Source organism: Uloborus diversus, chromosome 10 (assembly GCF_026930045.1).
Source record: "Uloborus diversus isolate 005 chromosome 10, Udiv.v.3.1, whole genome shotgun sequence".
Lineage (NCBI taxonomy): Eukaryota > Metazoa > Arthropoda > Arachnida > Araneae > Uloboridae > Uloborus > Uloborus diversus.
In genome coordinates, this window is record NC_072740.1 from 119,173,732 (window position 1) to 119,199,814 (window position 26,083).

The window sequence follows — 26,083 nt, forward strand, 5'->3', positions numbered from 1 at the left end:
TTAAATGTTGCTAACTTTTCGGAGAAAGTCCATTAGGATTATGACTTTTGTCGCAAACTTTTTTTTATCTCCTGTGGTTGCAATTGATGAATTCTTGTGTCCTCATTGTTTTAAAAGTATTGTTGCAGTTGGATCTGAGAAAAAAAAAAGTTTCCGCACCAATTCGTTTGAAATTTAATGTACTAAATGTACGCTGCTGTAGCCTGTAGCAACTAAAGCAGTAGAATCTATAATCCGTGATGAAGTGGCTAGTAAAACGTGTTGATAATTTAGGAAAAAAACATCATTTGAAAATATACGTGAGAGTTATTAATAAACCACATAAGACTTTTTTTTATTATTATTTTTATGTACGATTTGAGAAGAAAATTCAGTTTAAAAATATTATTTAATAATGCCCCATAGAGTTTTTATTATTATGACTTCATAAATAAAAAGCACTAAAATAGGCATTTCAAACATATTTTAACAAAACAAGAAGTATTCTGTACATTATGGAAACCCTTTTGTGTGTAAATACCTACATACGTACGTACCCCTTAACTCCTTTTCAATAACATCTCTTCAATTCTCTTTGTTTGATCTCACATTTAAATGGGGATAAATACTAATCTTAGGCAAGGTTTTACATTGATTTGTAATACTCAATAATTCACAAAATAACCACGCAAGTTTTAAAAAAAATACAATAAATAAAGTTGTCTTTTCAGATATTTACATGCATATTTCATCGTACAAAACACTTTGATTTTTCAGTTGCAAAATTGTTTGAAAGCTCATTAAGTTGAAAAATAATAAAAACTCCATTTAAAAAGAAAACAGGTAAAATACTAAAAATATTGTCTTTGTATTTACATTTGAACTTAATTACGCTTGACGAACATTTCCAATTGCCAGAAATGGGAGAAAACATTACTAGAAAAAATATTTCCGTTACCTAGTTTACAGTGTAATCATGTGAGCATCATAATTAGGGCGGGGTTTTAGACTTATTGACACTAATTTGGAACTTGATACGGTTCTGTTTTACTGAAGTTTATTTTCCCTCTAAGAAGCTTGCTTCGTGGTTATGAAATACTTCAGTACACAATAAATGAAAATTGACCTTCTTTTAAAGCCACCGAACTCACGCTAACTACTATAAAATGTGTTTCTGTGTACAATGAAAAAGTACCGAATATTTTCATATCTTGTTGTTGTTCTCGTGTCCACAGTTAATAAATACAACGGACAGAATGGGGGCCATTGCCTCGGGAGGTTTGACTTCTTTTATTTGCGGATTAAACAGGGCACAGTGGGAATCGAACCCATGACCTCCGGCATAAGAAGCGAAGTTTCTACTACAGAGCCACGGAGGCCCTCTTTATTTCATATCTTATTTGCTGATAAAAATAGATTTAAATTATTGCATAATTGTACATGGGCCATCTTTGTGTATAAACAAAAAAAAAAAAAAAAAAGAATTAGGGTAACGGCACCAGAATAACAGACAAGGGTCCAGTAACAGACAGTCGTGAGTTTGGATTTAAATAATAAGAATTTTAGGCGGGTCAAACTGACGTTGCTGCAACCCATGAATACAGTGCAACCATCTAGTGTTATCAGAGCGAATTTTATATGCCAGTGGGTATTTACAAGGTAGTGGTGGAAGATTATATGAACCGCCACCACGGGGTCTGCCGGTGTTTCATGTCCATTTGAATTTAATAAGGTTTTATATCTAAAAATAAAGAACTTCTGCACATTTTGAGGAGAAAAAGGGAATTATGTCCAGTACTCATCCTTTCCTCATCTTATTTGTTACTGGGTATCATCAGAACTGTCGGTGTCTGTTACTGGGCTTTGCATCTTTTTTCAAAACTGAGCAAATAAAAATAGAACTAACTAATTCAGAGGATCCAGTAGCAGCCAATTGTTAGATGAGATATAGTTGCATGAAAGAAAAATAGTTATAAAACTCTAAATATTTTAAAAGTCTCAGAAAATATTGAGTTATCCTGACATCGATGTCTTAACTCTTAAGTATGTCTGTTACGGTGTCGTTACCCGAGATGTAATGTGTTAGCATTTTAAAAACTATTTAAGAAAAATGCTTAATGAAAAATAAAAAACTAAATTTTAATGCAGCAAAATCTCATTTTACGGCACCCTCTCATACCTTGGAACCCAGGACAATCGCACCGCTCGTCCCCTCTATGGACGGGCCTGATTCTTAATAGACGCAAAATTGCTCCTGAACACAGTTTATGAATAACATATGTTATAGCTCTTATAGCTAAATAGAAGTTATTGCTTTCTAAAAAAATAATAAAAATTCATGACATTTTTGTACATAAAACACGTTTCGTTTTTCACATATATAAATACACTAATTATTAATTAACTATTTGTTATTATAGAATAGTAAAGCCACTCATATCTAATTCTGGATATTTTGAGCAGTGATGATTAATCTCAAAATTTATACGTAAGTAATATAGTTAAATACTTTCTTAATAAGGGGACAAAAATAATGAAGTGTTTTTACCAACAATAATATTGATAATTAACTTTGATTTCCATAAACATTAAAATTTGAAACGTCTCATCTTTATAAAAAAAAATCAGTTGTTTCCTAATCAGGGACATAGATTTATCTGTACTGACACAAGACAGAGCAAGGCCATTTAGACGCTCGTGACCAATACTATTCTTTGAACTGGGCTTCATTCGTTGAACAACTGCTGCCCTAAATATTGCGAGATTGGCAATATATTAAAAGAAGAATAAATATTTGAAATTGAGGTCAAAAATCGTAATTTTAGGCAAGGTTTTTTTTTTTTTTTTTTTTTTTTTTCATTACAGAAAATGGAGATGCTCTTGCAAAATTTTCCAGAATTCAATACAACTTCGGATCATTTTTTAGGAGTTCAGGAGCTACATCCAGAAATTTTTCAAAGTTGCAAGTTTTTAAAATCCAATATTTGGCTTTCTTTGAAGACGTCACTGTTAGAGATTTTCCCCAGAAATTTTCGAAATTGAAATCTTAAATCCATTTTGGAAAGTAACATTTGTAAAAGCGAGAGGCTCGCGCTCGCGGACTCTCCCAAGGAAGTTTTTTGAAATGGAAACCGAAAGGTGGTTTTAGGCGATCTTTGACGATATTCGACATTAGGGGAAGGGTCAGGGCACGATGGATGCCCTCAAGAGCTCCTTGATCCAGAAGAGGTGGTAATGAGCAAGGGGGTGGATAGCTTTAAGAGGGCCATTGATCTTCATTGAGGACAAATAAATTGACTAGGACCAGCCTAGCTGGGCCAAGAGCCTGTTGCTGGTCGTCACATTTGTATTTGTATTTGTATTGAAACGGATGTCTCAATAAACACGTTTTTAGTTTATATCTTGAGACATTAGGAGTGACTGGAAATTGTTAGAAATTGAATGCCTAAATCTAAATGCACTTTCAGACTATTTTTTGGTGACGTAATTGGAAGGAAGAGGGCTCTGTCGGTCTCTCCGGAAGTTATTCTTCATCAAATGCCTGGAGCAGTACCTTTTCTATCGCTCTTGAGTTTGAGGAACAGCCAGAAGTTGAAGTTGCAAGGAGTCATGTCAAGAGAGCCTATTGAACTAAAAGAGTATTTTGCTACTGACTGATGCTATTGACAGACGGAAAAATTTTCGAACGTGAGCACAAAGATTCAAGGTCAACTCATGCAAGCAAGCTTGATTCATATTCATCTGGTGCCCCCCCCCAAAAAAAAAGGCGGATACTTTTCGAACAGCTCTCGTACAAAGAATATATATATATATATATATATATATATATATATATATATATATATATATATATATATATATATATATATATATATATATATATATATATATATATATATATATATATATATTAGGGTGGTCCTTATTTGCAAAATTTGCAAAAATTTGAATTCGATCGGTCAATAATAACACGTGCCCCTAGGCCGTTGAACTTGAACACTTTTCATAATTTTCCCACAAATCTTCGAGTTTTTACTTCAGACCCAGTACATCGTTTCTCCTAGGTTTGCAAAATATTTTTACCGTGATGTAGCACTAAAATTAATCTTTTTAATTACTTTATATCATCTAAAGATTTTACGTTGAATAAGAATGAGATAATGCTTTAGAAACGTTCCTTAATCGTACGCTTTTCTCAATGTATCTCGATAGTGTGCATTTTTTTCCAATAGTCTTGGACGATCTGTAAACTCAATTGCTTTTGTGACTCATATATTTGGTAAATTAGTTGTGAAATTCTTCGATTAATTGTGCTCCTCTTTCAATTGTATCATTCACAATTTTCAATATTTTAACAATCTCTCTTCCCTTTAAATAGCTTCCTTCATTTTGCCGTGAATAAGGATCAAATAGGAAAAAATCTTTTAGTATTTGTAACTTATCAAACAGTTTTATTGACTCGTAATTGATTCTATAAAGAGAAAGATCTTTACTAAAAAAGTATTCCAAATCATCTACTGTTATATGAAATTTGTTAAACAGTCATCAGACACGTCTTCCTTATCACAAGCATTTTTTGGACTAGTCTTTTCCTATCTTCAAAGTTAATTCCTTCATCTATTACCGACAAAGCTACTAGTTTATCCCCTAAATACCATAAGTGATTTATGAACTTTCCAATCACTGCTTCTGCTGCATGTTTGTCATCATTTTGTACGCTGCTAGTTTTTTAGACACATTTTATTATTTAAAGGAACATAGATTGGGTTGCTGCGAAAAACCATATCTTCATAATATAGCATTTAACTGTAAAACAACATTTACGGGCTTTCTCTTCATGTAAGGTCAATTTAAATTGTTTCCTAAATATATAAATTTAAACAAAAATTCCTTTTGCCACCCATGTGGCTCAGGGATAAGCTCCAGGTTGCCGAAAACATATCCCTGTAGGAGGAAATTCACCAGGAAATATTATTACAAGTTACGAGAATTATCTGTAATCTTTCTCAATTCCGCTTTTTACGAACAATAATATGTCATCAACGTCGTCTTTTAGAATTTAAGTGGTATGTGTACTTGATTGAAATGTTATAAGTTCTGAATGATGGAGATCTTTCCACAAAGTTTTTAAGCGCTTAAATAATTGAATATCTGATCTAGAACTAAGAAAGGAAAGAAATTCTTTAAGGACTCACTTTGCAGTACGATTTCAAGTGCATGATGATGGCAATCCAAATGTAATATATCACCGTTCAGTTTTTGCTCTAAAAATTGCATGCACAATTCTACATTGTTCCGATCTGGATATTTTTTAAAATTTATATTTTAGCTATGTAAAATATAGTATATTTTTATGTTAGGAGTAATCAAGATTTTTCGAAATTTATACTTTAAAAATTAAAAATTGCATAAGCATTTAGGTATGTTTGTAACTAAAGAACAGCGAATTAAAATATAATTGCAATTACTTATATTTATAGCATTGAAACCTTGTGACTCCATTTGCCACACCTATTACGTACACAATGAATTTTGTAAATCAACAACCCCCAAAGCCTGTTGGAGGCAATTTGTTGTTGTCAAAGATCATTCATTAATGGCCTATAGAATCCCTTGTGTTTATCTTGGTGGGAGGAAACGTTCCCCTGCCACTTGGTTGGAACAAGCGCAGAAAAGCGGTACGCTTGACCCAAGGCCATTGGTGTACATGTACCCTCTGTAACATGTTAAATTTTACAGAATGAAAGTGGGAGAATGGTCAGTCTGGAAGTAGCAGCACCTATTGAGGTTCAAAAAACTTTAAATATAAAACGTTAGAATATTTTTACATAAAAATGAGAAAATCAGCAAATGTTTCTTCGAAACTCAAAAAAGGGGGCCCTAGGGGCACGTGTTAATATTCATGGATTGACTTAAAATTTTGCAAGGATCATTTATTTGTATAATGAAACAAATTGAGGGGGCGTCGAGGTAAAATATCTGCAACTTCAAATTTAAGGACCACCCTAATAATATATATATATATATATATATACATACAGTGGCTCCCAAAAGTGTCCTACACCTACGACTTTCAATGAAATAGGACCCTATCCATTGGTTAGAATTAATATTTCGGAATAGGTATTTAATTATAATATCTATGATCAATTTTCAACAAAACTGCATGAAATTTTTTTAAAAAAATATTAAAACTTAATTTTTTAAAAATCAAAAACTAAAAAGTACTAGAAATTTTATCTCACAAAAGTCTTCGTACACTTTAAAAATTGTGTATATATTATTGAATAATCTAACTTTTTATTAAGTTATTGTTTAGTAGAATATCATGCAGTATCAACAACACTTTTTAAACGTCTGGATTTAAATTTCATTCTTTTTCCTTTCTTTTTTTTTTGCGTAATTTCTGAGTAACTGTTCAACCACACTTCGAGTTTTACTGTTTCTAGCTCTATTTTCGTTTCAAAGCCGTATTTTCGTAATCTCGCCTCCAGATATCTCTAAATATGTTACATTAAGTTCAAATCTGAAGATTAAAGGGGTATTTTCTAAATTTTTGGACAATTTTTGAGGCACTAGACGCTAACGTTGAAAACCGTGTTCTTCTTATCGTTATCATTGTTATCCAGTTTCATTCCAGTTGTTATTTCAAGTTTTCTATTAAAAGTTAGTCATGTTCGCTGTACTCTGCGTCGGAGATGAACCCATATCAATCAATTGTCAGAGAGAACAGCATGAATGTAAATCTCAGCAAGAATTTTAAAGCACATGTTTCCTGCTTTGTATGTTAACGTCAAGATAAACTTTCAGAAGTTAAATTTTAGACAAGAAAATAACTTTTATTTTACTAAATTCAATTTGCATGCATCACTTTTTATGCATTTATACATAAATTGCTATGTTTTTTCTCTGTGACTGTCCTTTAAATAGAGTGTCCCCAGGCACGTAGCTAGAACTTTGTTAGGGGGGGGGGGGGGTCCAAGGTTGTACGAACTTCAAAAGAGGAGGCATGCTAAAGCAGAAATAGTAGCTCATATTTACGTTAAAAAAATAAATCCAATTAAAACTAATTATAAAAATATGAAAAGTAACTAAAATTAATAAAATAATTGAAATTGATAGAGCAATTAGTTAGAATTAGGTAACAAAAATTTTATATTAAAGAAAAAATTATTGTCAGTTTATAAAATTAACATTGAACTAAAAGTTATCCCATACTAAGTTTCCAAACATGGATAGAAAAATTTCATCACATAAGTGTCCTTCCTCTGTTCTGATGTTTTGAAAATGAGCGATGTAATTCCTCTATTAATAAAAAGTTCACAATAAAAGAAAATCGGAAAACGAAAACTGTTCTAGGGATTACTTGGAAAATGCAGGTGATAATTTAATAAAATATTAAAGCTTTGTAATATATTTCAACAAAATATGTACAAGTCATTTTATTTGAAAAAATGAAGAAATCTATATCTATCGAGTCGAATGTATAACTGTATGCATGCTATATAACGTAATACCGCCACCCTGTTCGATTTGAACAAGATTTCTGGCAAAATTCAACCACTCTCTCGACGAAAATATTAGCAAGTTTTCATTTAAAAAACTTGAACTAGTTCTTTATTTATTTACGTTTATAACGTTCTCTTTAGAATTCGAAATTAAATGAAATTTCTAATTTTATCCGTTTTCTAATTGTTATTTCTAACAATCATTTAAAAGCTTGAACAAACTATTAACTCTTTGAGGGACGGAGACTTCCTTTGCTGCAATCATATTAAAAAAAAAAAAAAAAAAAGACGTATTGCCGTTTTTTTTTTTTTTTTTCGTTATCATTTTTTGCAACGAATTGGTAAAATAAGCTATCTTAGGATCCTTTATGGTATTTTTTTCTTTCTAATGGGGCTTCGTTTTAGGCTTTAGCCTTTTCGGACCTAGTGCAAACCACCGATATGGCATCTAGTTTTTCATATGCTACCATTAAGGCGCGGATGTGACTGGCACAGGAAATTGTGACGCCGAGTTTCCACCATATGGAGACACCTGAGCTCTCTGCGATGCGAAACTGCACTAGGGGTTTAATTTTGTCAAGCCAAATGAATACCTGTGAGATCATTTACTTGGCGAGTAATGGAATGTATAATGAATGAACTTAAGCATTTATGGATTTTTATTTTAACAACATTTTGGAAAAAATGTAAATGATTAATTTTTATAAATGTTTTTTTTAAAAGGTCATGAATGATTTGAACATTATTGGCAATTTTCCTCAGATGTTTTCAATTTGATGCTTCATTTAAAAGATCAAGAGGAGGCATTGCACCCACTTATCTCACCACCAAACACGAGTTCTGTTTATTGTGCTGATACAAAAAACAACTTCTGTACAAATCAGTCTTTTTCAAATTAAAAAAATAATTGTAAACAACTACAGGTAAAATGGCAATATGCTCTGTTACGAATTATCGTGACAATGTTTGATTATAACCTGGTTAATTTACTGTCTTTATTAGCAGTAGGCAAGAGTCACAGATTCGAAATTTTCATGATTTGGAGCCAAACTTCAAATTTTGATCATTAAGGTAATCTTCGTCCCGTTTACGATAATACAGCAGCATCAAATTAGATACATTTTCAACAATATGTATGTATAAAGCTAGCCAATTTTCGGAAACAAAACTTATAGGTTTCTTATATCCTCAGTTTGCAAATTTTTTGCTCCTCAGTACTCAGTCATCTGATGTTCCAAAGTCTAAAGACAATCTTTTGTAAAAACTCTTAGAATAATTGTGGTTAAAAATCCAGTCATGATTTAAATCAAGCTTCCAAAATTAATATATCAATAATAACACTTCTGATTCTTTCATTTTCAAATTGGTGTAACTTCCATTCTAGGGGCAATTTTGTAATCATCCTGTATTCTCGAAAGCATATCATATGTTATAACGTAGGTATTGACTTTTTTTTCTGTTCTTTTATGTGATGTTAGTAAAATATATTCTAGAGCAATAAGAAATAGCAAGTAATTTTAATTTGAAGAAGTTAAGAATTCAAAAAAAAAAAAAATAAAATAAAAAAAAAATAATAATAATAATAATATAGAAGTGAAAAAACACAAGAAAATTTACCTCGCCTTCACCTTTTTTTTAATTTGCTTGTAACGCAGTAAATGGCAGAGATTTTCACCTGGTAATTTATAGTTAAATACACATGTCCGTTTTTGTTACGTTTAACGCTACCTTCGCAATTTACTAATGATGGATGCATAAATGCTTACTAAATAATTCCTCAGTACAAAGGCGGTAAATAACAATCAGAAAATTTATTCCAATGAAGCAAATACAAATATGCTTTACTTGAAAAACGGAACAACATCGAAGATTGTTTTTTTCAGTTAAAATGACTAACGCTCTTCTCGTGGGACCATAGACTCACAATTCAGTAAGATTTAAAAGTACGAATTTCAAATAATTACTTTTAAATTACATGTGTTAATATGGCCGAACTTGCAATGTCATAAACTGATCACAGTAAAATATTCGAGTAATTTTCAATTTCATTCTTCGCTTTATAAAATTTTGATACAGCGAAAAGTAATTTCGTTGCATCAACTTCAAATTTTATTTATTCACTTATTTTACCTTCAAATACATTCTTCTTGGGCATTTAATATGTTTCATGGTCATGTTTAAACATTGGGTGGAAAAACATCAGTAAAAAATCTAGTTTGTTTCTCAGAAAGGAGAGAGAAGTTTCTCAATGTTATCTTGAGCTAAAAATAAGACACAAATGTTCAAAGGAAAAAAAAAGAACTCTTTTCAGGATTACAGTTTAAAAGTTGTAAGCTTCTGGGGACACAAGTAAGCTGTTATTGTTAAAATAAACTAAAAGTTTAAATAAGATTATTAATCAAAATATAAAATGAATCTGAAATGAATCATCCCAAAAATATAAAGAGCAAAACTTAATTAATTAATAATTAATGTTCATTTTTTTCTCATCCTCAAACACACGAAATGTGAAGAATTTCTTTTTCGTTGGTGTCTGAACTTAATTTTCAAATTAGAAAACACATTAACACATAAAATTGCTCGTATTGTTAAGAAAACTTTAAAAGGGAACTACAATTTACCTAGTTTGTGTAAACTTAATTTTCTTCTGATTACAATTTTTTTCTAGATATGTTTCCTATAAGTGTGTGGTAGAAAAATGCTGTGTGTTAAAACAGAAAATAATAGGAATTTCAATTACTGATTCACCAGGAATTCACCCTACTTTGGCTGTTTTTCGTGCAGCACGTGTCTAGGAAATCTAGTTCAAACGGGAAAAGAGTCAAAACGAAAAAAGAAAGAAAGAAAAACCACGCCAATGAGACTGGGGTAAGGGCTAAAGTAATCACTTATTTGCCGATGGCAATCTGGTGGATCAAGGGAAAGGGGCCGAATTTCAAGGTCACAACCCAGCTGAGTCGAAAGAAGAAATGGAAATTTGTCATTTTCGGTGCGACACAGCAACAGGCGGCAAGAGGGAACTGCAGTTTCACGAGGTTCTCGTGTTCTGAATTGACTCGGATGCGGGAAATTTGTCGATTAGTGAGAATATTTAATAGGGAAAATACCGGGTTTCATAAAATTTTTCTCTTTTGAAAATTTTTTGTTAACGTGAGGTTCAACAACTGACAAAAAGCAGACCGTGGTCCTTCGGGAAGGGGGGGGGGTCTGGACCCCATGGACCCCTCCCTTGGCTACGTCCTTGGTGTCCCTTAGGGAGAGGTAAACATATGGAGGTTCCTATTCAAGAGGACTGGGACCCGAAAAAGTGTCCTTTATTCGGAGGAGTCCCTTAAAGGAGGTACTACTGTAGTTGAAGAAACGCGTTTTGATTCAATACTAACAATAGGGAAATGTTGGAATTAGACCCTTTTTGAGCGCTTGTTTTCAGTGGAAACCAAATGAGCAAGCTTGTACAATAAAGCTAACATACAATAGATGACAAAAATGCAAGAAAGTAAAAAACAAAAAATTGCAGTTATTACTGCCCTGTACCTGCCATCCATATGCGTGCCTCACGATAAACACCTATTTCTTTTACTGTACTGTGTTGGCAACGAAACATTCCTTCCGTTCTAAAAGCATGGCGACGTTTGGTTGCGCTATTGCGTCGGCTGGTAAATATGCTTGCCGGAGTCTGTTATTAAGTGCGAGTAGATCTACTCTACCGACGAAATTTATAGGTAAAATCCCACTTTATTAAAATATATAATTCACATCAAGTACAAAGTATTTTGTGTTTTTCCTCCCCTGAAGTTAATCGTCATAGTTGTTGATGTCATTCTTATGTGCCAAGTTCGGAATATTGTTTATATAACGATCAAAAGAAGAAAACTTTCATTTTTTGTCTTACAAGAGGGAATTATACTAGCCTAAATTGTTGCTTAGGGTAATTAATAATTTATCTTTTTTGAAGACATATCAGTTCGGCAGGTATTTGAAGTGCGATTTAGAAGGTCTCTCATCCTTTAAGCTGCGTAATCAAAACGATTTTTCTTGCATATTACCAGGCTTTTTTTTCTATAGATAATGTGTTACTTAGCTTGCTGTATGAAAATGTCATTGCTAATTTGTACAAAAAAAAAAAAAAAAAAAAAGAACTGTTAACTTATGTTAGTAAAAAAAAAATATCATCAAATAGGAGTCGAAACCCATCGTTACCATTCTCTGTTCCTAAATGAGCTAATATTTTCTATTAATATAGCTAGTTTCATCTGTAAAATTTATATGAATCAATATTTACACTAGTATTCTCAAATATCAAATGTTTCATTTTATAATATTTTTATTTAATTATTCACAACAGCTTCTTTAACTGCCTTTTTTTTTTTTTTCGAATTTTTTTTAAAAATTTTCTCTTTTTCTCATGTTTTTCAGTTCAAGTTTGCATACATTTCTTAGCGCTGGTGGAATGCTTGTTTTAGAAATCAGTATTTTTAGAAATTGTTAACATTCTGTTGTCCTGTTATTAGTCGTTGTCATTGTCCCTTATCATCATACTTAATTCCTGTAGACCATTGAATATCTTCCTTCCAGGGATTGTTGCTTTTCTTATCAACTAAAAGAAGATGCAATTGTTGATATTGACTTAATTTTCTTTTAAGTACAAATGTATGCCTATCCTCTCCAAGAGTAGGCCGATCTAGCCGATAATTTTTGGTGGGGCTATTTGACTTTGCGCGTGTAAAGCAACATTTTTAGCATTCTTTGGTGACGTTAAAGGAATTAGGAGAAACTTCAGCAACTTTCAGAAGTTTTTCCAGTATTAAAGTATGGAAAACACGATTGTTGGCCATCTTCGGCATCATTAGGGGGATGTCCTAATGTCAATAAAAGTGAAGCCATGCAGATAGCTCTAATCCAGAAATATTTTGAGATTATATCCTAAAAATAGGCTGACTTGGGAAAGAAAAGGTCAAGCACAGAGTTTTTTGAAATTGAAGTTTTAAAAACTCAATCTCAGGCTATTTTTGCAAATGTTAGGTGAAAAAGATGGACTTTGGAATCTTTATCAAAAATGTTTTGAAATTGAAATTTCCAGGCTATTTTTCAAAATTTAAGTTTTAAAATCGCATTTTCAGGATTTTTTGATGATGTTTAAAGAAATGCCAAGGTTTGGGTGCTGACCCCACAATTCTTTTTGAAAGTACAGTTTTAAAACCAAAATTTTATGTTACCTGTTGAGATATTATTAGAGGGGTAGGTACTCTTCTAGATTTTCTGCTATCATACCTAAAAATTTACCTTTCAGCAATATTTGCTGATATTGAACAGAGAGAGTGAGGGTGCAGGGACTCTCCTTTTCTGGAAATATTTGCCATTGAGGCTCTAAAAACACAATTTTAAGATATTTTTAGATGAGTTACAGAAAAAGTGATGAAAGATTGACAGAGAATGATTGAAAGGGATTGACGGAGAACTTGAGCTCTCGCTCCAGAAACTTCATTTTAAAGCTGTCAAAAAGATTTTAGCCATGGAAAGATTGCTACCAAAAATTGTTTTCAATTGAAGCCACATAAAAACCATTTTTAGCGAAAAGCTAGGTAATCTAATCTGCATGGAAGACTTTCCAAATGGAAACCCTAAAATGTAATTTTTAATTATCTTTTGGGGCATTTGTGTTGGAACCTGAGAATAGGGGGCTTTCCTCCTGGAGCGTTCCTAAATTGAAGTTATAAAAAAGCAAATTTAGGCTCTCTTTGGTCTGGTGAGCAACTGGTGTACTGAGGGCAGCAGCCTTTAGAGATCCTCCAAGTATCTAAAGTTGGCATCAAGATTGTGATTAATGGGTGTTTTAGAGGTTTTTGCCTATCCTACGAGAGGAGGCTTGTACCCCAGCAGATAAAAGGGTTGACATCCCGGAGCTGGGAACAACAGTGAGAAAACAACACACTAGATGGTGGTGCCATCTATGGACAGTTCGAGAATTTAGAACCAGGCCAGGACCCGAATAACTTTCTGGTCTGGCACCCCCAGTGGTATCATTTCACTTGGAGGACATTGTGACCACGAGCATATTTAACGTCACCCAGTCACCATTAATGACGACGGTGGATCTTCAACCAGCAAGGATCGAACCCGAGACCCCCTGGCCCCAAGTCCAATGCCTTACTGATCAGGCCACCACGGCCCTTGGCATCAAGAAACAATGTAAACAATTGAGCAAAATTTTGTAAATAATAGTTCTGTTTGGAAGAGATATAATTTCTCTCCCAATAAAGGCCTTAATTTCTTTTAAGATGAAACATATGTGTTAAATTTTGGTATTTTCTCAAAATATTTTCTTTTTTCTAAAAAAATCCAACTCGCAAGGTTTTTGGGAAGGGACCAGGCCCCCCTCTAGATCCACCCCTGCCCTGCCGTCTTAAGATTATAATAATGTTCGGTTCGCAGTTAATTGGGAAAAACCAATGCTTCTTAATTTTTTTTGAGTCATTACTATTCTTTTATTATGGACTACAAAGATAAAATGAAGAGAAAATCTTGAGAAATCAATTTTTGCATCAGAGTTTTTCGAGAATACAAAGAGAGATGTCAACTGAGGGTCAACATTTAAAGCCTTAAGTTCCCTTCAAGCACTTTTAATAAATCAATGTCTAAAAACACTGAAATACGATGTCGAAGAATATTATTGACTTTGTACCGATGTACCTATGTCTCGTACTGGTAAATGCGATATTGGTTTTTATTTGCTTCAAATGTAATTTTTAATTACAATCAGGGGTCTGGCAAAATTCAGATGCTCACACCCAGTTTTGATGTTGCTACGCCACTGAAAGAAAGTCCAAATGTTTTTCAACTACTTGCTGCCAGCTTAATAATCTAAATTGATCTAGGAAAAAGAAAAAATAAACCCTATTTTTTATAAATTTTCTTATTTCTAAGACAATTCTTTTTTTTTAAGTATTTAAATATTTGGACTTATAAAGAAAGTTTGTATTGCAACATGTCATAGTAGCGATATTAAATCATTGCTATTGCAATTATTATGCATTTTTTTGTTTCAATTTTATTATTTGTCTAAATTATTAATAAAATTGATAGGCAAAACATTTTTTTTTTATTTTTACATATTATTTACATCATTGCTATTCCATAATCAGCATAACTTAATACAACTATATTTGTAATTGGGTTTTTGCCTTCTTTTTCTTCTCATTTTTGCCATGGTTTATTCCTTTGTCCCGGCAAAAATACCAACCCTGGACAGTACCATTATAACATGGTATACCAGTTATTATAACATGGTTTCTATATTACGCAGTATAAAACTTGACCCTTTAAATGAAGGACTTGGGAGGGCCATCTCCTTTATTTGCATATGCGACCCTGTGTTAACTATACAATTGATTACTAATTTTTTTAGTACTTGATCCCTTAGAACAAAATCTCTGGGCATTCTACAATTTCCCTGAAGGGACTATCGCTGAAATTTCTATTTATGATCCTTTAAGTGATGTGGGTAGGATTTCTCTTATCCACAAAACTTAAAAACCATATACTTACTTATAGCTTAATGACAGCCTTTGTTTAATTTGATCCACCAGGAAAACTCACTGTCAAATCTTGTACAGAATATCTGCATCTGTGTACCATAATTTTGACATTCTTAGCCGACATAACATTCATTCCTTGGATACATGGAATACCTTTTACATTTTTTCAAAGGCTTATCTTGTGTAACTTTGAGTCAATATCAACTTAGATTATATATAAAAAAAATTTAGTGAAGGCGTAGGATCTTTTATTATACAGTAAAACATTGTTTATTCGTTGCTTCAAGTGACTAGAAGGAAACAACGTATGAATGAAAACAATATATAATTGAAACGTTACTTTTATTTCTATAAGTTTAACCTCAGTAATGCAATTTTATTCAAATATAACAGTTTATGTGTTCTTATTACGTTTTTTTTGTAGTTAACAAAATTTATTCCGTAAAAGTACTGTATTAAAAACTAGCGCTAGAAAAATCTTTAAAATATTTTACCTGCCCAGTTTTTTTAATTGTATATTAATAAAATCATTTGAATTTGTTGTATAGTATTAATCAGACAAAAAAATACTTTAGCACCTTTATATTCAGGTTCAGCTTTATATTAACAGGTTTCTCCTTACTGAAATATGCACAATAGAAGAATATAGTTTTCCCACGAACCGGAAACAGCAAAATCCCTTTTTCTACTCGACTTGAGGCAATCCCTGTTACGGTAAACGAAAACAGTCCCTTTACACTTGACTCAAGGCAGATGACTCTCTAACTTTGCAGACGATTCCTAATGATTTTATGTTCGTCCGAATATGATTTTAGCGGTACCACTTGAAATAAGTTATGAGCTCTGGTAAGGATGCTGCCATTTTTCAATAAAATACGTAATAATAAAGTTTGAGGAAGAAATATTTGAGTAAAAAAATTACATGTTCTGCCAGGCATGTAAGCCCAGTAGCAGAAACTTTCTAGCCAATCTGCGACACTATTTTCGGTAGTTGAAAATAATCTGCAGCATTATTATTAGTTTTATCTTAAGTTTTAATAAAATACACAAGTCCTTTGTGAAGGCCAAGACTTGGACAATTTTCCAACTGGCCAGTGGCCACTAGACCCGAAAAACTTAGTGGCCATCACTGTCGCTGAGTTTTAAAGCAATAAGGGGGGGGGGGGGAGGAGGGAGGAAGCAGTTTTCACTACTTTCATAAAAATGAATAGAACTCTACACACTATAAAAACCAATTCTTCAAGACATATTAATTTTAATATGGAAAATTTGCTTTGAAATAGGTTTTTAAATTTTTTAAATTAGTAAATGAGAAGGTTGCAGGAAACTGCATTTTAGATGAAATATTTAGCTTATAGCAAAGCCTTCAAATCAATGAGGATCAAATACAACTGTGCAGATAATTATTCGTATTTTTCAAAAAATATTTTATAAAAAGAAAAAAAAAACATGATTTATTGAACACTTTATGTTATCTTCAATAATTTGTGTTGAGGTAAACATCCAATTCTGTTTTTGGAAACTTAGGTAAGTATTAGTATCATTTATTTCTATCTTGCAAATGACCAAACATGGCGTCTACGCGAAAAATTCATGGTTATAAATAGATATTTGAATTTGTTGCATAAAAGTAGTAATAAATTCAAAATCCTTAAAAAACTACAATTTAGGTGAAATAGTCAGTTTTTAGCACATTAGCCTCTAAAGCAATGAAGATAAGATAATATTCTGAAGATAAAATTTTGCAATTTTAAAGACAACTATTAAGAATTATCCAAAAAAAAAAAATGGCACATTTTGCTTAATTTTAAACAGTTTGCATTGCAATAAACATCCAATTTCGTTTTTGAAAACATAGGCACTTCATGAGTCTTACGTACCAACATCATGGGAATGACCAAACATGGCGACTATGCTAAAAATTAAGATATTAATTTCTGAATTTGTTGCAAAAAAATATTTTCAAAATAAAAATCCTCATGAGACCAAACTTTAGTAAAAACGTTTTAGCGCTTTTGCGTCCAAAGCAATGAGGATAAGATGAAATTTTCACATAAAATTTTTCATTTCTCAAGAAAATTATTTTATAAAATAAAAATAAAAAAACAATTTGCTGTAGATTTTAAGTTATTTTCATTTCTTGGCAGAAAGATAATACATCCAATTCATCTTTGTTTTTGAAAACTTTTGCACTTTTCTACTTTGATTTTATGAATGACCAAATATGGCAACTATGTTTCTAATTGAAATGCTGAAGCATCCATCGCTCAAAAAGCGATCTCCAAACGATCTTTTCTAAGTTGTATTTCTTTTTTTTCTTTTATTTATTTGTTTATTTTTTTTCTTTCATTTTGTTCTTTGGTAAAATTATCTGCAGGCCGCCGAAAAATCTGCGACGCACGTCTCGCAGTTTCTGCTACTGGGCATGTAAGGGAAAAAGATTGATGCCCTATCAGAATTTTTACATGCTCCGGCATGTCGGACATTATAATTCTCTAGCCCTGCTAAAAACGATAATTGAATTTGTAAACAAAATAGTTACAAAAGTGAAGTAAGATATACCTTTATTGTATATCTTGTGTACTTATTTTCTTTGTATAAATGTAATTATATACAGGAGGTGTTCCCATGGGGATACTCCAATTTAACTTTTTAGGAAAAATTTACTACTTTATTCAGTACTTTCATGACTAAGAAAAATGATCTGAGTATTTTCTAGGGTTAAAAACAGAGATTAAAAATCTTTATTATAAATTTATGACACATAGTTTTTAGTAGAGTATTTGTTTTAATGGTAAAAAAAAAAGTAGTGATTGAGGAAAATTTGGGTTTTGAATTTAAAGGGCTATATACTCTTTAAAACAAGTATGTAATATAATTTTGAACTGTTTTGATTATGCTTTTATCTCAAAAAGAGATTTCTTATAAATGATGCTCCATTTAAAAAAGAAAACTCAATGTGGTTTCTATCAATTATGTTTTTTTTTTCTTATATATTTTATTCCTGATGTGTACTTATAGGTCGATATGCTTCCCAGGTGGGATTCATTGGACTTGGGAACATGGGAACTCATATGGCAAGAAATCTGTTGAGTAAAGGTCATTGTATAGTTGTTTATGATGTCTATCCAGAAGCCATGACTCAGCTTGTTGATAGTGGTGCACTGATTGCTCAGCATCCAGCTGATATGGCCGAAAGATGTGACCGAATCATAACTATGCTTCCTTCTAGTCCTCATGTGCAAGAAGTCTATGCTGGTGAAAATGGCATATTCCAGTAAGTAATCATTTAAAATATATTGAAAAATAACCACATAAGCAACATTAATAATAAATATTAGAATATCTGTCGTGCCACTGGCCCTAGACTTTTGATAGCTTTTATTTAGAAAGTAGCACCAAGGGGCTTGGTGTGCAGTTTTCTTTTTATACCAGGTCACTTTTTTACGCCAAGATTGCCGCCTATATTGCTTGAATAAATTTGGCGATGGCATTTGTTAATATATATCTATGTCTTTCTGTATCCTTAACAAAAACAAAATCATCAAAAAGGAAAGTGTGTTTTATTACTTAAATTGTCACAAAAAATGCCGTCTCAGTGTTTCACTTAGTATGTAAAAAAATAGCGTTTGCGAAGTTAAAGATGACTGCTTTATTGAAAGAAAATGTTATCAGAACCATAATGATCCTGTGCCAATCTGCTCCGATTAATCGGAATCTACTCAATGTGGGAAATAAGTATTTCATTTTGAGGAGCAGTTCTGTAAAATTGAAGTGCAGTTTTACTGCATTTGCTAAACTACATCTTCAAACAGGAAAACAAACAAGTTTTAAGAAATGTAATGCTTAATGTGTGTAATGTACATTTTAAAAATTTTGGACTAAGACTTCAGTTACCAATTTTTATTGCTCACCGTTTACAAAATTGAAGAGCTAGTACAAATGGGTGGTTATATAAATATAGGAGTATTTAGGGTATGAAAATAAAGTTCTAACTTTATACCATTAAAAAAATTTAAGCCATTTGCACCCCCCCCCCTGTTTATTTATAAAAATTGTCATCTAAAATCATTAGGTACACTGATTTCATCGCATCTAGTCGGGGAGCGAGAGAGAAGCGAATGAAATCCCTAAATATAGGGGGGGGGGGGGTGAAGCTATTGTTTGAAAGCAAGAGAAAAAGGCAAGCTACTTCAGTTAGATCATGTGGGTGTCATGTTAGTAACAATCAGAACTTTTTCGGTAAATTGAGAGCTTGCGCCTTTGTTCTGCATTAAAAAGAATAATTGTGCATATTTTTGAAAAAATGTTTTGACTAATTATGTATGTAATTGAATTTCAGAAAAGAAGTCTTTATACTTTTTGTGGGATGAGTTAAGAAAAAATTAAACCCAGAAAACAAAAGCAGAATTAGTAAAAATGACAACAACGTGCATAAAGTACAAATAAAATAGTAAAATAGAGTTAAAAAACTACTTTACTACTTTATTTGTACTTTATGCACGTTGTTGTCATTTTTACTCAGTCCATAGTACAAAGTTTTTGACTGCTTTTTTACAAATGCAGAATTATTTTTTAAAAAAAGTTATAAAAAATAAAAAAATGAGCCATCTTCGTATTTCTTTTTTCATTATACTTAAAATTAAGTTTCCTGGAGCTTCCAACAGCCCATATAAATCACATCTCAAAACAAAAGAAATTTATAAATAAATTTTAATGGTTTTTGAGCCTGAAAACTAATCGTATTGATTGCAATAAAACAGTAGTACCCAACTTGTTTTTACCTGCGGGCCACATCTCATACTAAGATGAATCTCGCTGGACAAAAGAAATATAAAATTTAACTATATTATTTAGTGTTTTTAGATAAAATGTGACAGCAAAGAAAATTAAAGACAATTACAAATTAAAAATTGCTGTCATCATTACCACATGCTTATTTTGTTGATACATACAATAATGGTCAGAATTATAAGAAATGCAGAAAATTGCACAGAAAAAGTTATTTCTGGAATAATTCAGTGAAATTTATGCACAAAGTACCTTTTTATGCTAGAAATCATTGTTGAAAACAGAATATTTGAAAATATAAATGTTTTGCCATGATTAATAAAAGAATCACCATTAAAACTGGACAAAATTATAAGGACAACGAGCATTTTGCATTAAAAAACCCTAGTAATCAATAATTTCCCCCTTTTTTCCAATCACTTTCATCAGTCTTGATGTCATAGAAGTTGAAGAATGTTCTTGAAAACTTTTATCCTGGCTTTTTCGATGGAGAAAATAAGTTCTTGCTTGTTTTGACATTGAATGCCATTTTTTCATACTTCGGGTGCCAGAATGCCTCACAAAGTTGCCATTAAACTTAGATGGAGCCTTTTGTCGAGCCAGTACAGCGATTTCACGGAATAAGCATTAAACAATGATTTTGAGGTTTAAGAAACATGCAATTCAGCATTATCCTGCTGGAACAAATTGTTTAAAACAGTAATTAACTGTGTTTTGGTTAAAAAAAAAATACTGCTCAGTAAACCAGTATCACTCTCAGAATTCATTCTGCCGCAGGCAAAAAACATTGGTATAATTTCCGTCCTTTGCAAAACTTCCACATGCCATTACTGAGCTGCCTCATAATGTACGCTTTGAGATTTGTTTTTCCTTCACAGAGATCATACCAGAAATGGAAAAAAACATCTAGCCCATCCTAATTAAACTTTTTCACATCAGAAAAGATAACATTGTCCCACTTTTTATCCATAACAACACATTTTTGGCAACACTCAACCCTTGATCTCTTATGAATTTTTTTAGAGTCTGTCTCGACCTTAGTTTCACATCATAAAACTTTTCCTTTTTTTGTAAAACATGTTGAACAGTTTGTGAACTGTATTGTAACTTGAATTCCCATTTAATACATCTTGTTGTTTGTTTTTTGGAGCAAGCTCGTCTCATTATCATATGGCTTCACTCATACAGAAACAGAAGATTTCCTACCTGTTCATCTTTGTGGTCCTTATTTGCCGGGATTTTTGGGAAAGCTTTAAATGACTGATCTTTATCTATTCAGATTTGTTGCTATTTGACGTACAGTAAGTTGTGCAGTTTTCCAAGCAACCACTTTCATTTTCTCAAATTTTTAAATTTAGTACTTAATGGCATGACTGTAATAATAGAACATGACGTTCCCAATCTTTTACTGAGAATATATATTGTTATGTAGTGCAGTGTGCAGAACAAAAAGCATCTAAGAATTATAAGAACATCTAATTGTCCTTATAATTTTGTCCAAATAACAGGGATGTATAAATTCAAACTTTATTGTATGAATACGAAATTTCTATGTACTTCCAATAAAAGTATAAAAAGAATTCTTTTACCACTAGTTTCTAGTCATAAAACTTGCATAACTTTCCAACCAAATGCAGCCAAGATCTGGGGATTTTTCTTTTGTCCTTATAATTTTGACCACCACTGTAGTTTGCATCTGTTTTTCAAAAACCAATTTATGACTACTTGGATTAAATTTTTTGCAACAATCATTCATAATGCAAGATTTAGATGATCAGCTTTGGAAGGTCTCAGAATATATTTTTCATTTCTTAACATTCAACACAACACAGCAGGCCGCATGGATCAGCTTTGTACTCCTCATTTGGCCCGCGATCCATAGGTTGAGCACCACTGCAATTAAACACAGCTTTGTGTACTAGTTGAACTATTTGACTCCTGACAAGTTTCTGTCTTAGTGTTATATTGTGCTGTATTATTTCTGTGTTCTAATCTGACTCAAATTAATCCATTCTCTTGGTTAGACAACAGACTGTAGCTGGCTTTGTCTAATTTTACCAATCGTCCCACTGCTTGTCCCTATTGTTATGTTTTTTATATTCTCAAAGTAACCGTTGTGCAGAACCACAGTATTGCTGATGATCAGAACATCATCAGAGAACTTGGTTTCCGTTGGAGTACCATGGCAAGTTTAAAGAATTCAATCGGACAATGGAAATTTACAATTCAAAATTTCAATTTGGATTCTAAGAGACTACCTTGAGCTCTTTGATAGGCCAAAGAAGGAAAACTCGGATCCACTTAAAAAGAGAATTTCAGAAAAAACTTCCTGAGAAATAGTGATTGGTGGCGTACCTAGTGAATATTATGATTTCTAAAACCTCATGTTTTACTAAAGTTGTGAGAGGATGCGTAAAATTAGACAAAGAAGCGTTGGCCACAGTTTGTTGTCTAACCAAGAGAAATGGATTTCTTAGTGTTAGATTAGAATCCAGAAATATTACCTTACACTATATCACTAAGACTTAACATTGTCAGAGAAGTCATGATAATAGTCTGACTCGCCAAATCATTACGATTTATTTAGCAACTTCTTTTGTTTCAAGGTGTAAGTTATGTGGACTGTTGCAAGCTATATATTTATTTTAAAACTTTAATACTTAATCTACGTTCTTCATTACATGTAAATTTTACATTTTTCGCCAAAGATGTGTGCTAAGTACAAAATAAAAATTTTTCTTTTTCTATGTAAGAAATGCTTTTATTATTTTTTCCATATCTATGTAATAATTAATTAATATGAAAGTACATTTTTAGAAATAATATTTTGCAATACTTTTTCCCAAAGTATAGAGCATCATGATGTTATTAAATTGTGACGCTATATTGGTCAAATTCAAAGCATGTATATAACTTTAAACTATAGTTTATAATTAAAATGATCTTATGCGATGTGTAATCTACACCAAAAAGCCTACTCTTAACTGGTATCACATCAAATTGATCAAAATCTGATTTTTGATCAAATTATTGAAACTTTCCAGTTTTAATGCAATAATGGTCAACTTCAAAGCGCGACCAGAACCTCAAGATATTTTTTGCTGTCGAAATCCTTTTGCATGACCAAATATCTACACAAAACGCAACTTTTCTGTACTATTATTTAGCGTATATTAGGTTTTGATTTTTTTTACTCTCTTTTTCCTGAACTTGAATGCTTTGCACTTGTTGATGTATTACACTCATAACATTCAGTGCAACCTTACTTTTGCTTATTTATTATTTCAAAAGTGATTGTATTGTCATATACATTGACATTTCACTACTTTCTAATGCAGCTTATACTCTTGATTTTATTAATAAAATTTTTATCCAGTTCTTAAAAATTTCATTAGTAAAGTCAAACCCACTATAACAAGCCCTCAGCAGACTGGCTTGGGAGATCGCTATAACCAAGCATTCGCTCCTTTCATTTTCATTTTTAAATCCACACTTTCTAACATGTTTCTATAATGAACGTCTTCTACTTTCTAGAACTATGTTTCTATTAGTGATTAGAGTGAAATTAAGTGAAATATTATTATTAACTCTTGTACTCCAGTTAAACTATAGAAATGTATCTTTTTATTTATTCATACTAGGGGAGGGAAAATATTATTTTTGGTAGCAAGCATTTGCGTGAATTTCGTTGATTTTTATGTCAAATATTGTAAGCAAATCAACAACTTCTTTTACCTTGTTTCAGTCATAAAAAAAATTGCTCAAAACATTGACAACTGCCTTAGAATTTCATGATAATCGCTACAGTAAATTTTGAAACGATAAATTCCTTGCAAATTGAGACTAGAATTTGTAAAAGTAATATCATGAATTATTTCCTACTAGTCTATAATTTAGTACTTATTTTTAGTGAAGGATTTAACTATGTCACAAGTTAAAATGACTGATTAATGTATGTATTTAAAAAACTAAATATTGTACCTATAACTATTAAATAATATATAATTTTAAAAGAAACTACATATCCGTCCTTGTATGTATAAATAATATCACTAATGTTATAAGTTTCAAAGCTACAAATATTTGAGGCATGTTAAATGCAGTGTACTTATATTGCTTCATTTTAAAACTTAAAGCTTTTTAACGAAATTATAAACTAAGTATAACGTAATGTAACTTTCAATAGACAACATTGCTAGCTAATAAATGTTTTTTTCATTGTTGAAAGAATTCTGGCTCCAAGGGTTCAACACACAAATTTTAAAATCAAATATACATTTCTGATTTATCATAAGAAAGGTACAATTTTCAATTTGAAAAATAATATTGAATTATAAAAGAAAACTCGCAACATCAATTGTTTCAGGCTATTTAATGGAAAGACTGGACTTCATTCTGATGAAACCTGTTCTGATGTAATACCACAAGCAAGAGCAGATAATCTAGTGTCACCATGTCCTAGCTCGTCAACTGTACAATAACGTGCAGCAGCTGTAGCTGTCACTTGACAGCTACAGCTGCTTCACACATTAACACAACGATCCAGATCCAAACATCTCAATCAAACGTTGAAGTTGGCTGCAAGGGAAATGACAAAGTTTTGCTCCTTGAAGAATATTTTAATTGCTCATTAGAACATTTAAGAGCGAATTGTGACAAATGCTCTTGATATAATTTAGAAGGTGTACAAACCAAAGTAAGAGATTTAAGCTTTTCGTCCTCTTCGTTGTCGAGGGCAACTTCCATCTGTGATACCAGTGAGGAAATTTTCATAAATATGAATGAAAATGAAAATAGTGTTAAGTTCTCAAGTTCTAACTGAATACCATCAAATGAATCTATGATATGTCCACACAAAGGAGTCTTCTGTGTGTGTTGGGGACATGTTTTATGAGGAAAAAAAGTGACGAGCATGTTAAGACAAAGTCATCCATCAAGGTTTTAAGCTGCAGTCAGCAGACGGAAAAACCGACAATGAAGGATTCAACACAGCAAACTACAATTTCTAATAACTTCAGCATTCCTCGATAGCTTTGCTCCAGTTCGGCAGGGACAGTCATTTCCAAGACCAAGTAGTGTTGAAGTTGAAGCATTTAATATCAAAGAAAATCAAGAGATTATCGAAAAATGCTTTTCTCGTGAGCATTCTCCATTAGACTTGGAAACTCAAGCTCGACTTAGACGAATATATGCAGGGAAGATTTCGTGAAAAAACACAAGTTGAAACCAAACATTTTTATTCAATGATAATTTTCTTGCTTCACAATTTGACTGTCTTAACAAAAATGTTTTCAGACTCTGCAGTATCTTTGATGCATCTGTAGCAAGACACAAAAATTTTGAGAGTTCTGAGGAAATTTCAAATAGTATTTCTGCAGAAAACTTTCCTTGGATCCAATTAGTGAAAAATTAGGGACACTCACTAGTATTAAATGATCTCATAGGGAACTCTGGAAGTGTTCCATCCATTGAGGTTTCAGAAAGTGTTAGATATACCACTGAGCAAAATGTGCCTATAATCCCAACAGATTTTCAGTTGAAACGATTTCTGAAAAAGACGATTGCCTTCCGCTAAATTTGTCTTCATCAGCAATTAGTTCATTTACTGACTTTTCCTCAAGCATCATGTGAAACAACAGTGGTTCCTCACAGTTCCAGAGACAATCTAAATGCAGGGGCGTGCACAGAAATTTTGAGGCCCATCCCAAATGACTTTTCCGGGCCCCCTTCGGGCCCGGGCCAACAGGTGTCCTTCTCTGCACCCCCCCCTCCTGTGCATGCTCCTGAATCTAGGGATAAACTTATTTTCGGGGATCCTATTGTTTTTTTGGATTTTGGGCCCTCAGAGTGGCCCAAACTGCCCAATGGAGGAAATTTCCATAAATGTGAATGAAAATAAAACTCATGTTAAGTTCCCAAGTTCTAACTGTATACCATCGAATGAAACTATGACGTGTGCAAATACAGCAAAATTAGTCTTCTGTGTGTGTTGGGGACTTATTTCATGAAGAAAAAAAGTGACAAGCATGTTAAGACAAAGTCATCCATCAAGGTTTTAAGCTGCAATCAGCAGACAAAAAAGAAACCTACAATGAAGGATTCATCATATCAGACTACAATTTCTAATAACTTCAACATTCCTAGAGAGCTTTGTTCCAGTTCGGCAGGGACAGTTATTTCCAAGACCAAGTAGCGTTGAAGTTGAAGCATTTCATATTAAAGGAAATCAAGAGATTGTCGAAAAATGCTTTCCTCGTGAGCATTCTCCAT

The 26,083-nt window shown here is 32.3% G+C and overlaps 1 protein-coding gene across 2 annotated transcripts in view; it reads left to right on the plus strand.

Moving 5' to 3' along the window:
- The first annotated feature begins 11,083 nt into the window (after positions 1 to 11,083).
- Positions 11,084 to 26,083, plus strand: part of LOC129231340 (3-hydroxyisobutyrate dehydrogenase, mitochondrial-like) — a 34,035-nt gene continuing 19,035 nt past the window's right edge. Inside the window, exons 1-2 of one of the 2 annotated variants that reach the window (XM_054865630.1) lie at positions 11,084 to 11,209; positions 18,044 to 18,299. In XM_054865630.1, coding sequence (XP_054721605.1) covers positions 11,110 to 11,209; positions 18,044 to 18,299 — 356 coding nt within the window. In that variant the 5' untranslated portion in view covers positions 11,084 to 11,109. The remainder of the gene's footprint in view (positions 11,210 to 18,043; positions 18,300 to 26,083) is intronic. The other variant, XM_054865631.1, reaches the window with a different exon arrangement.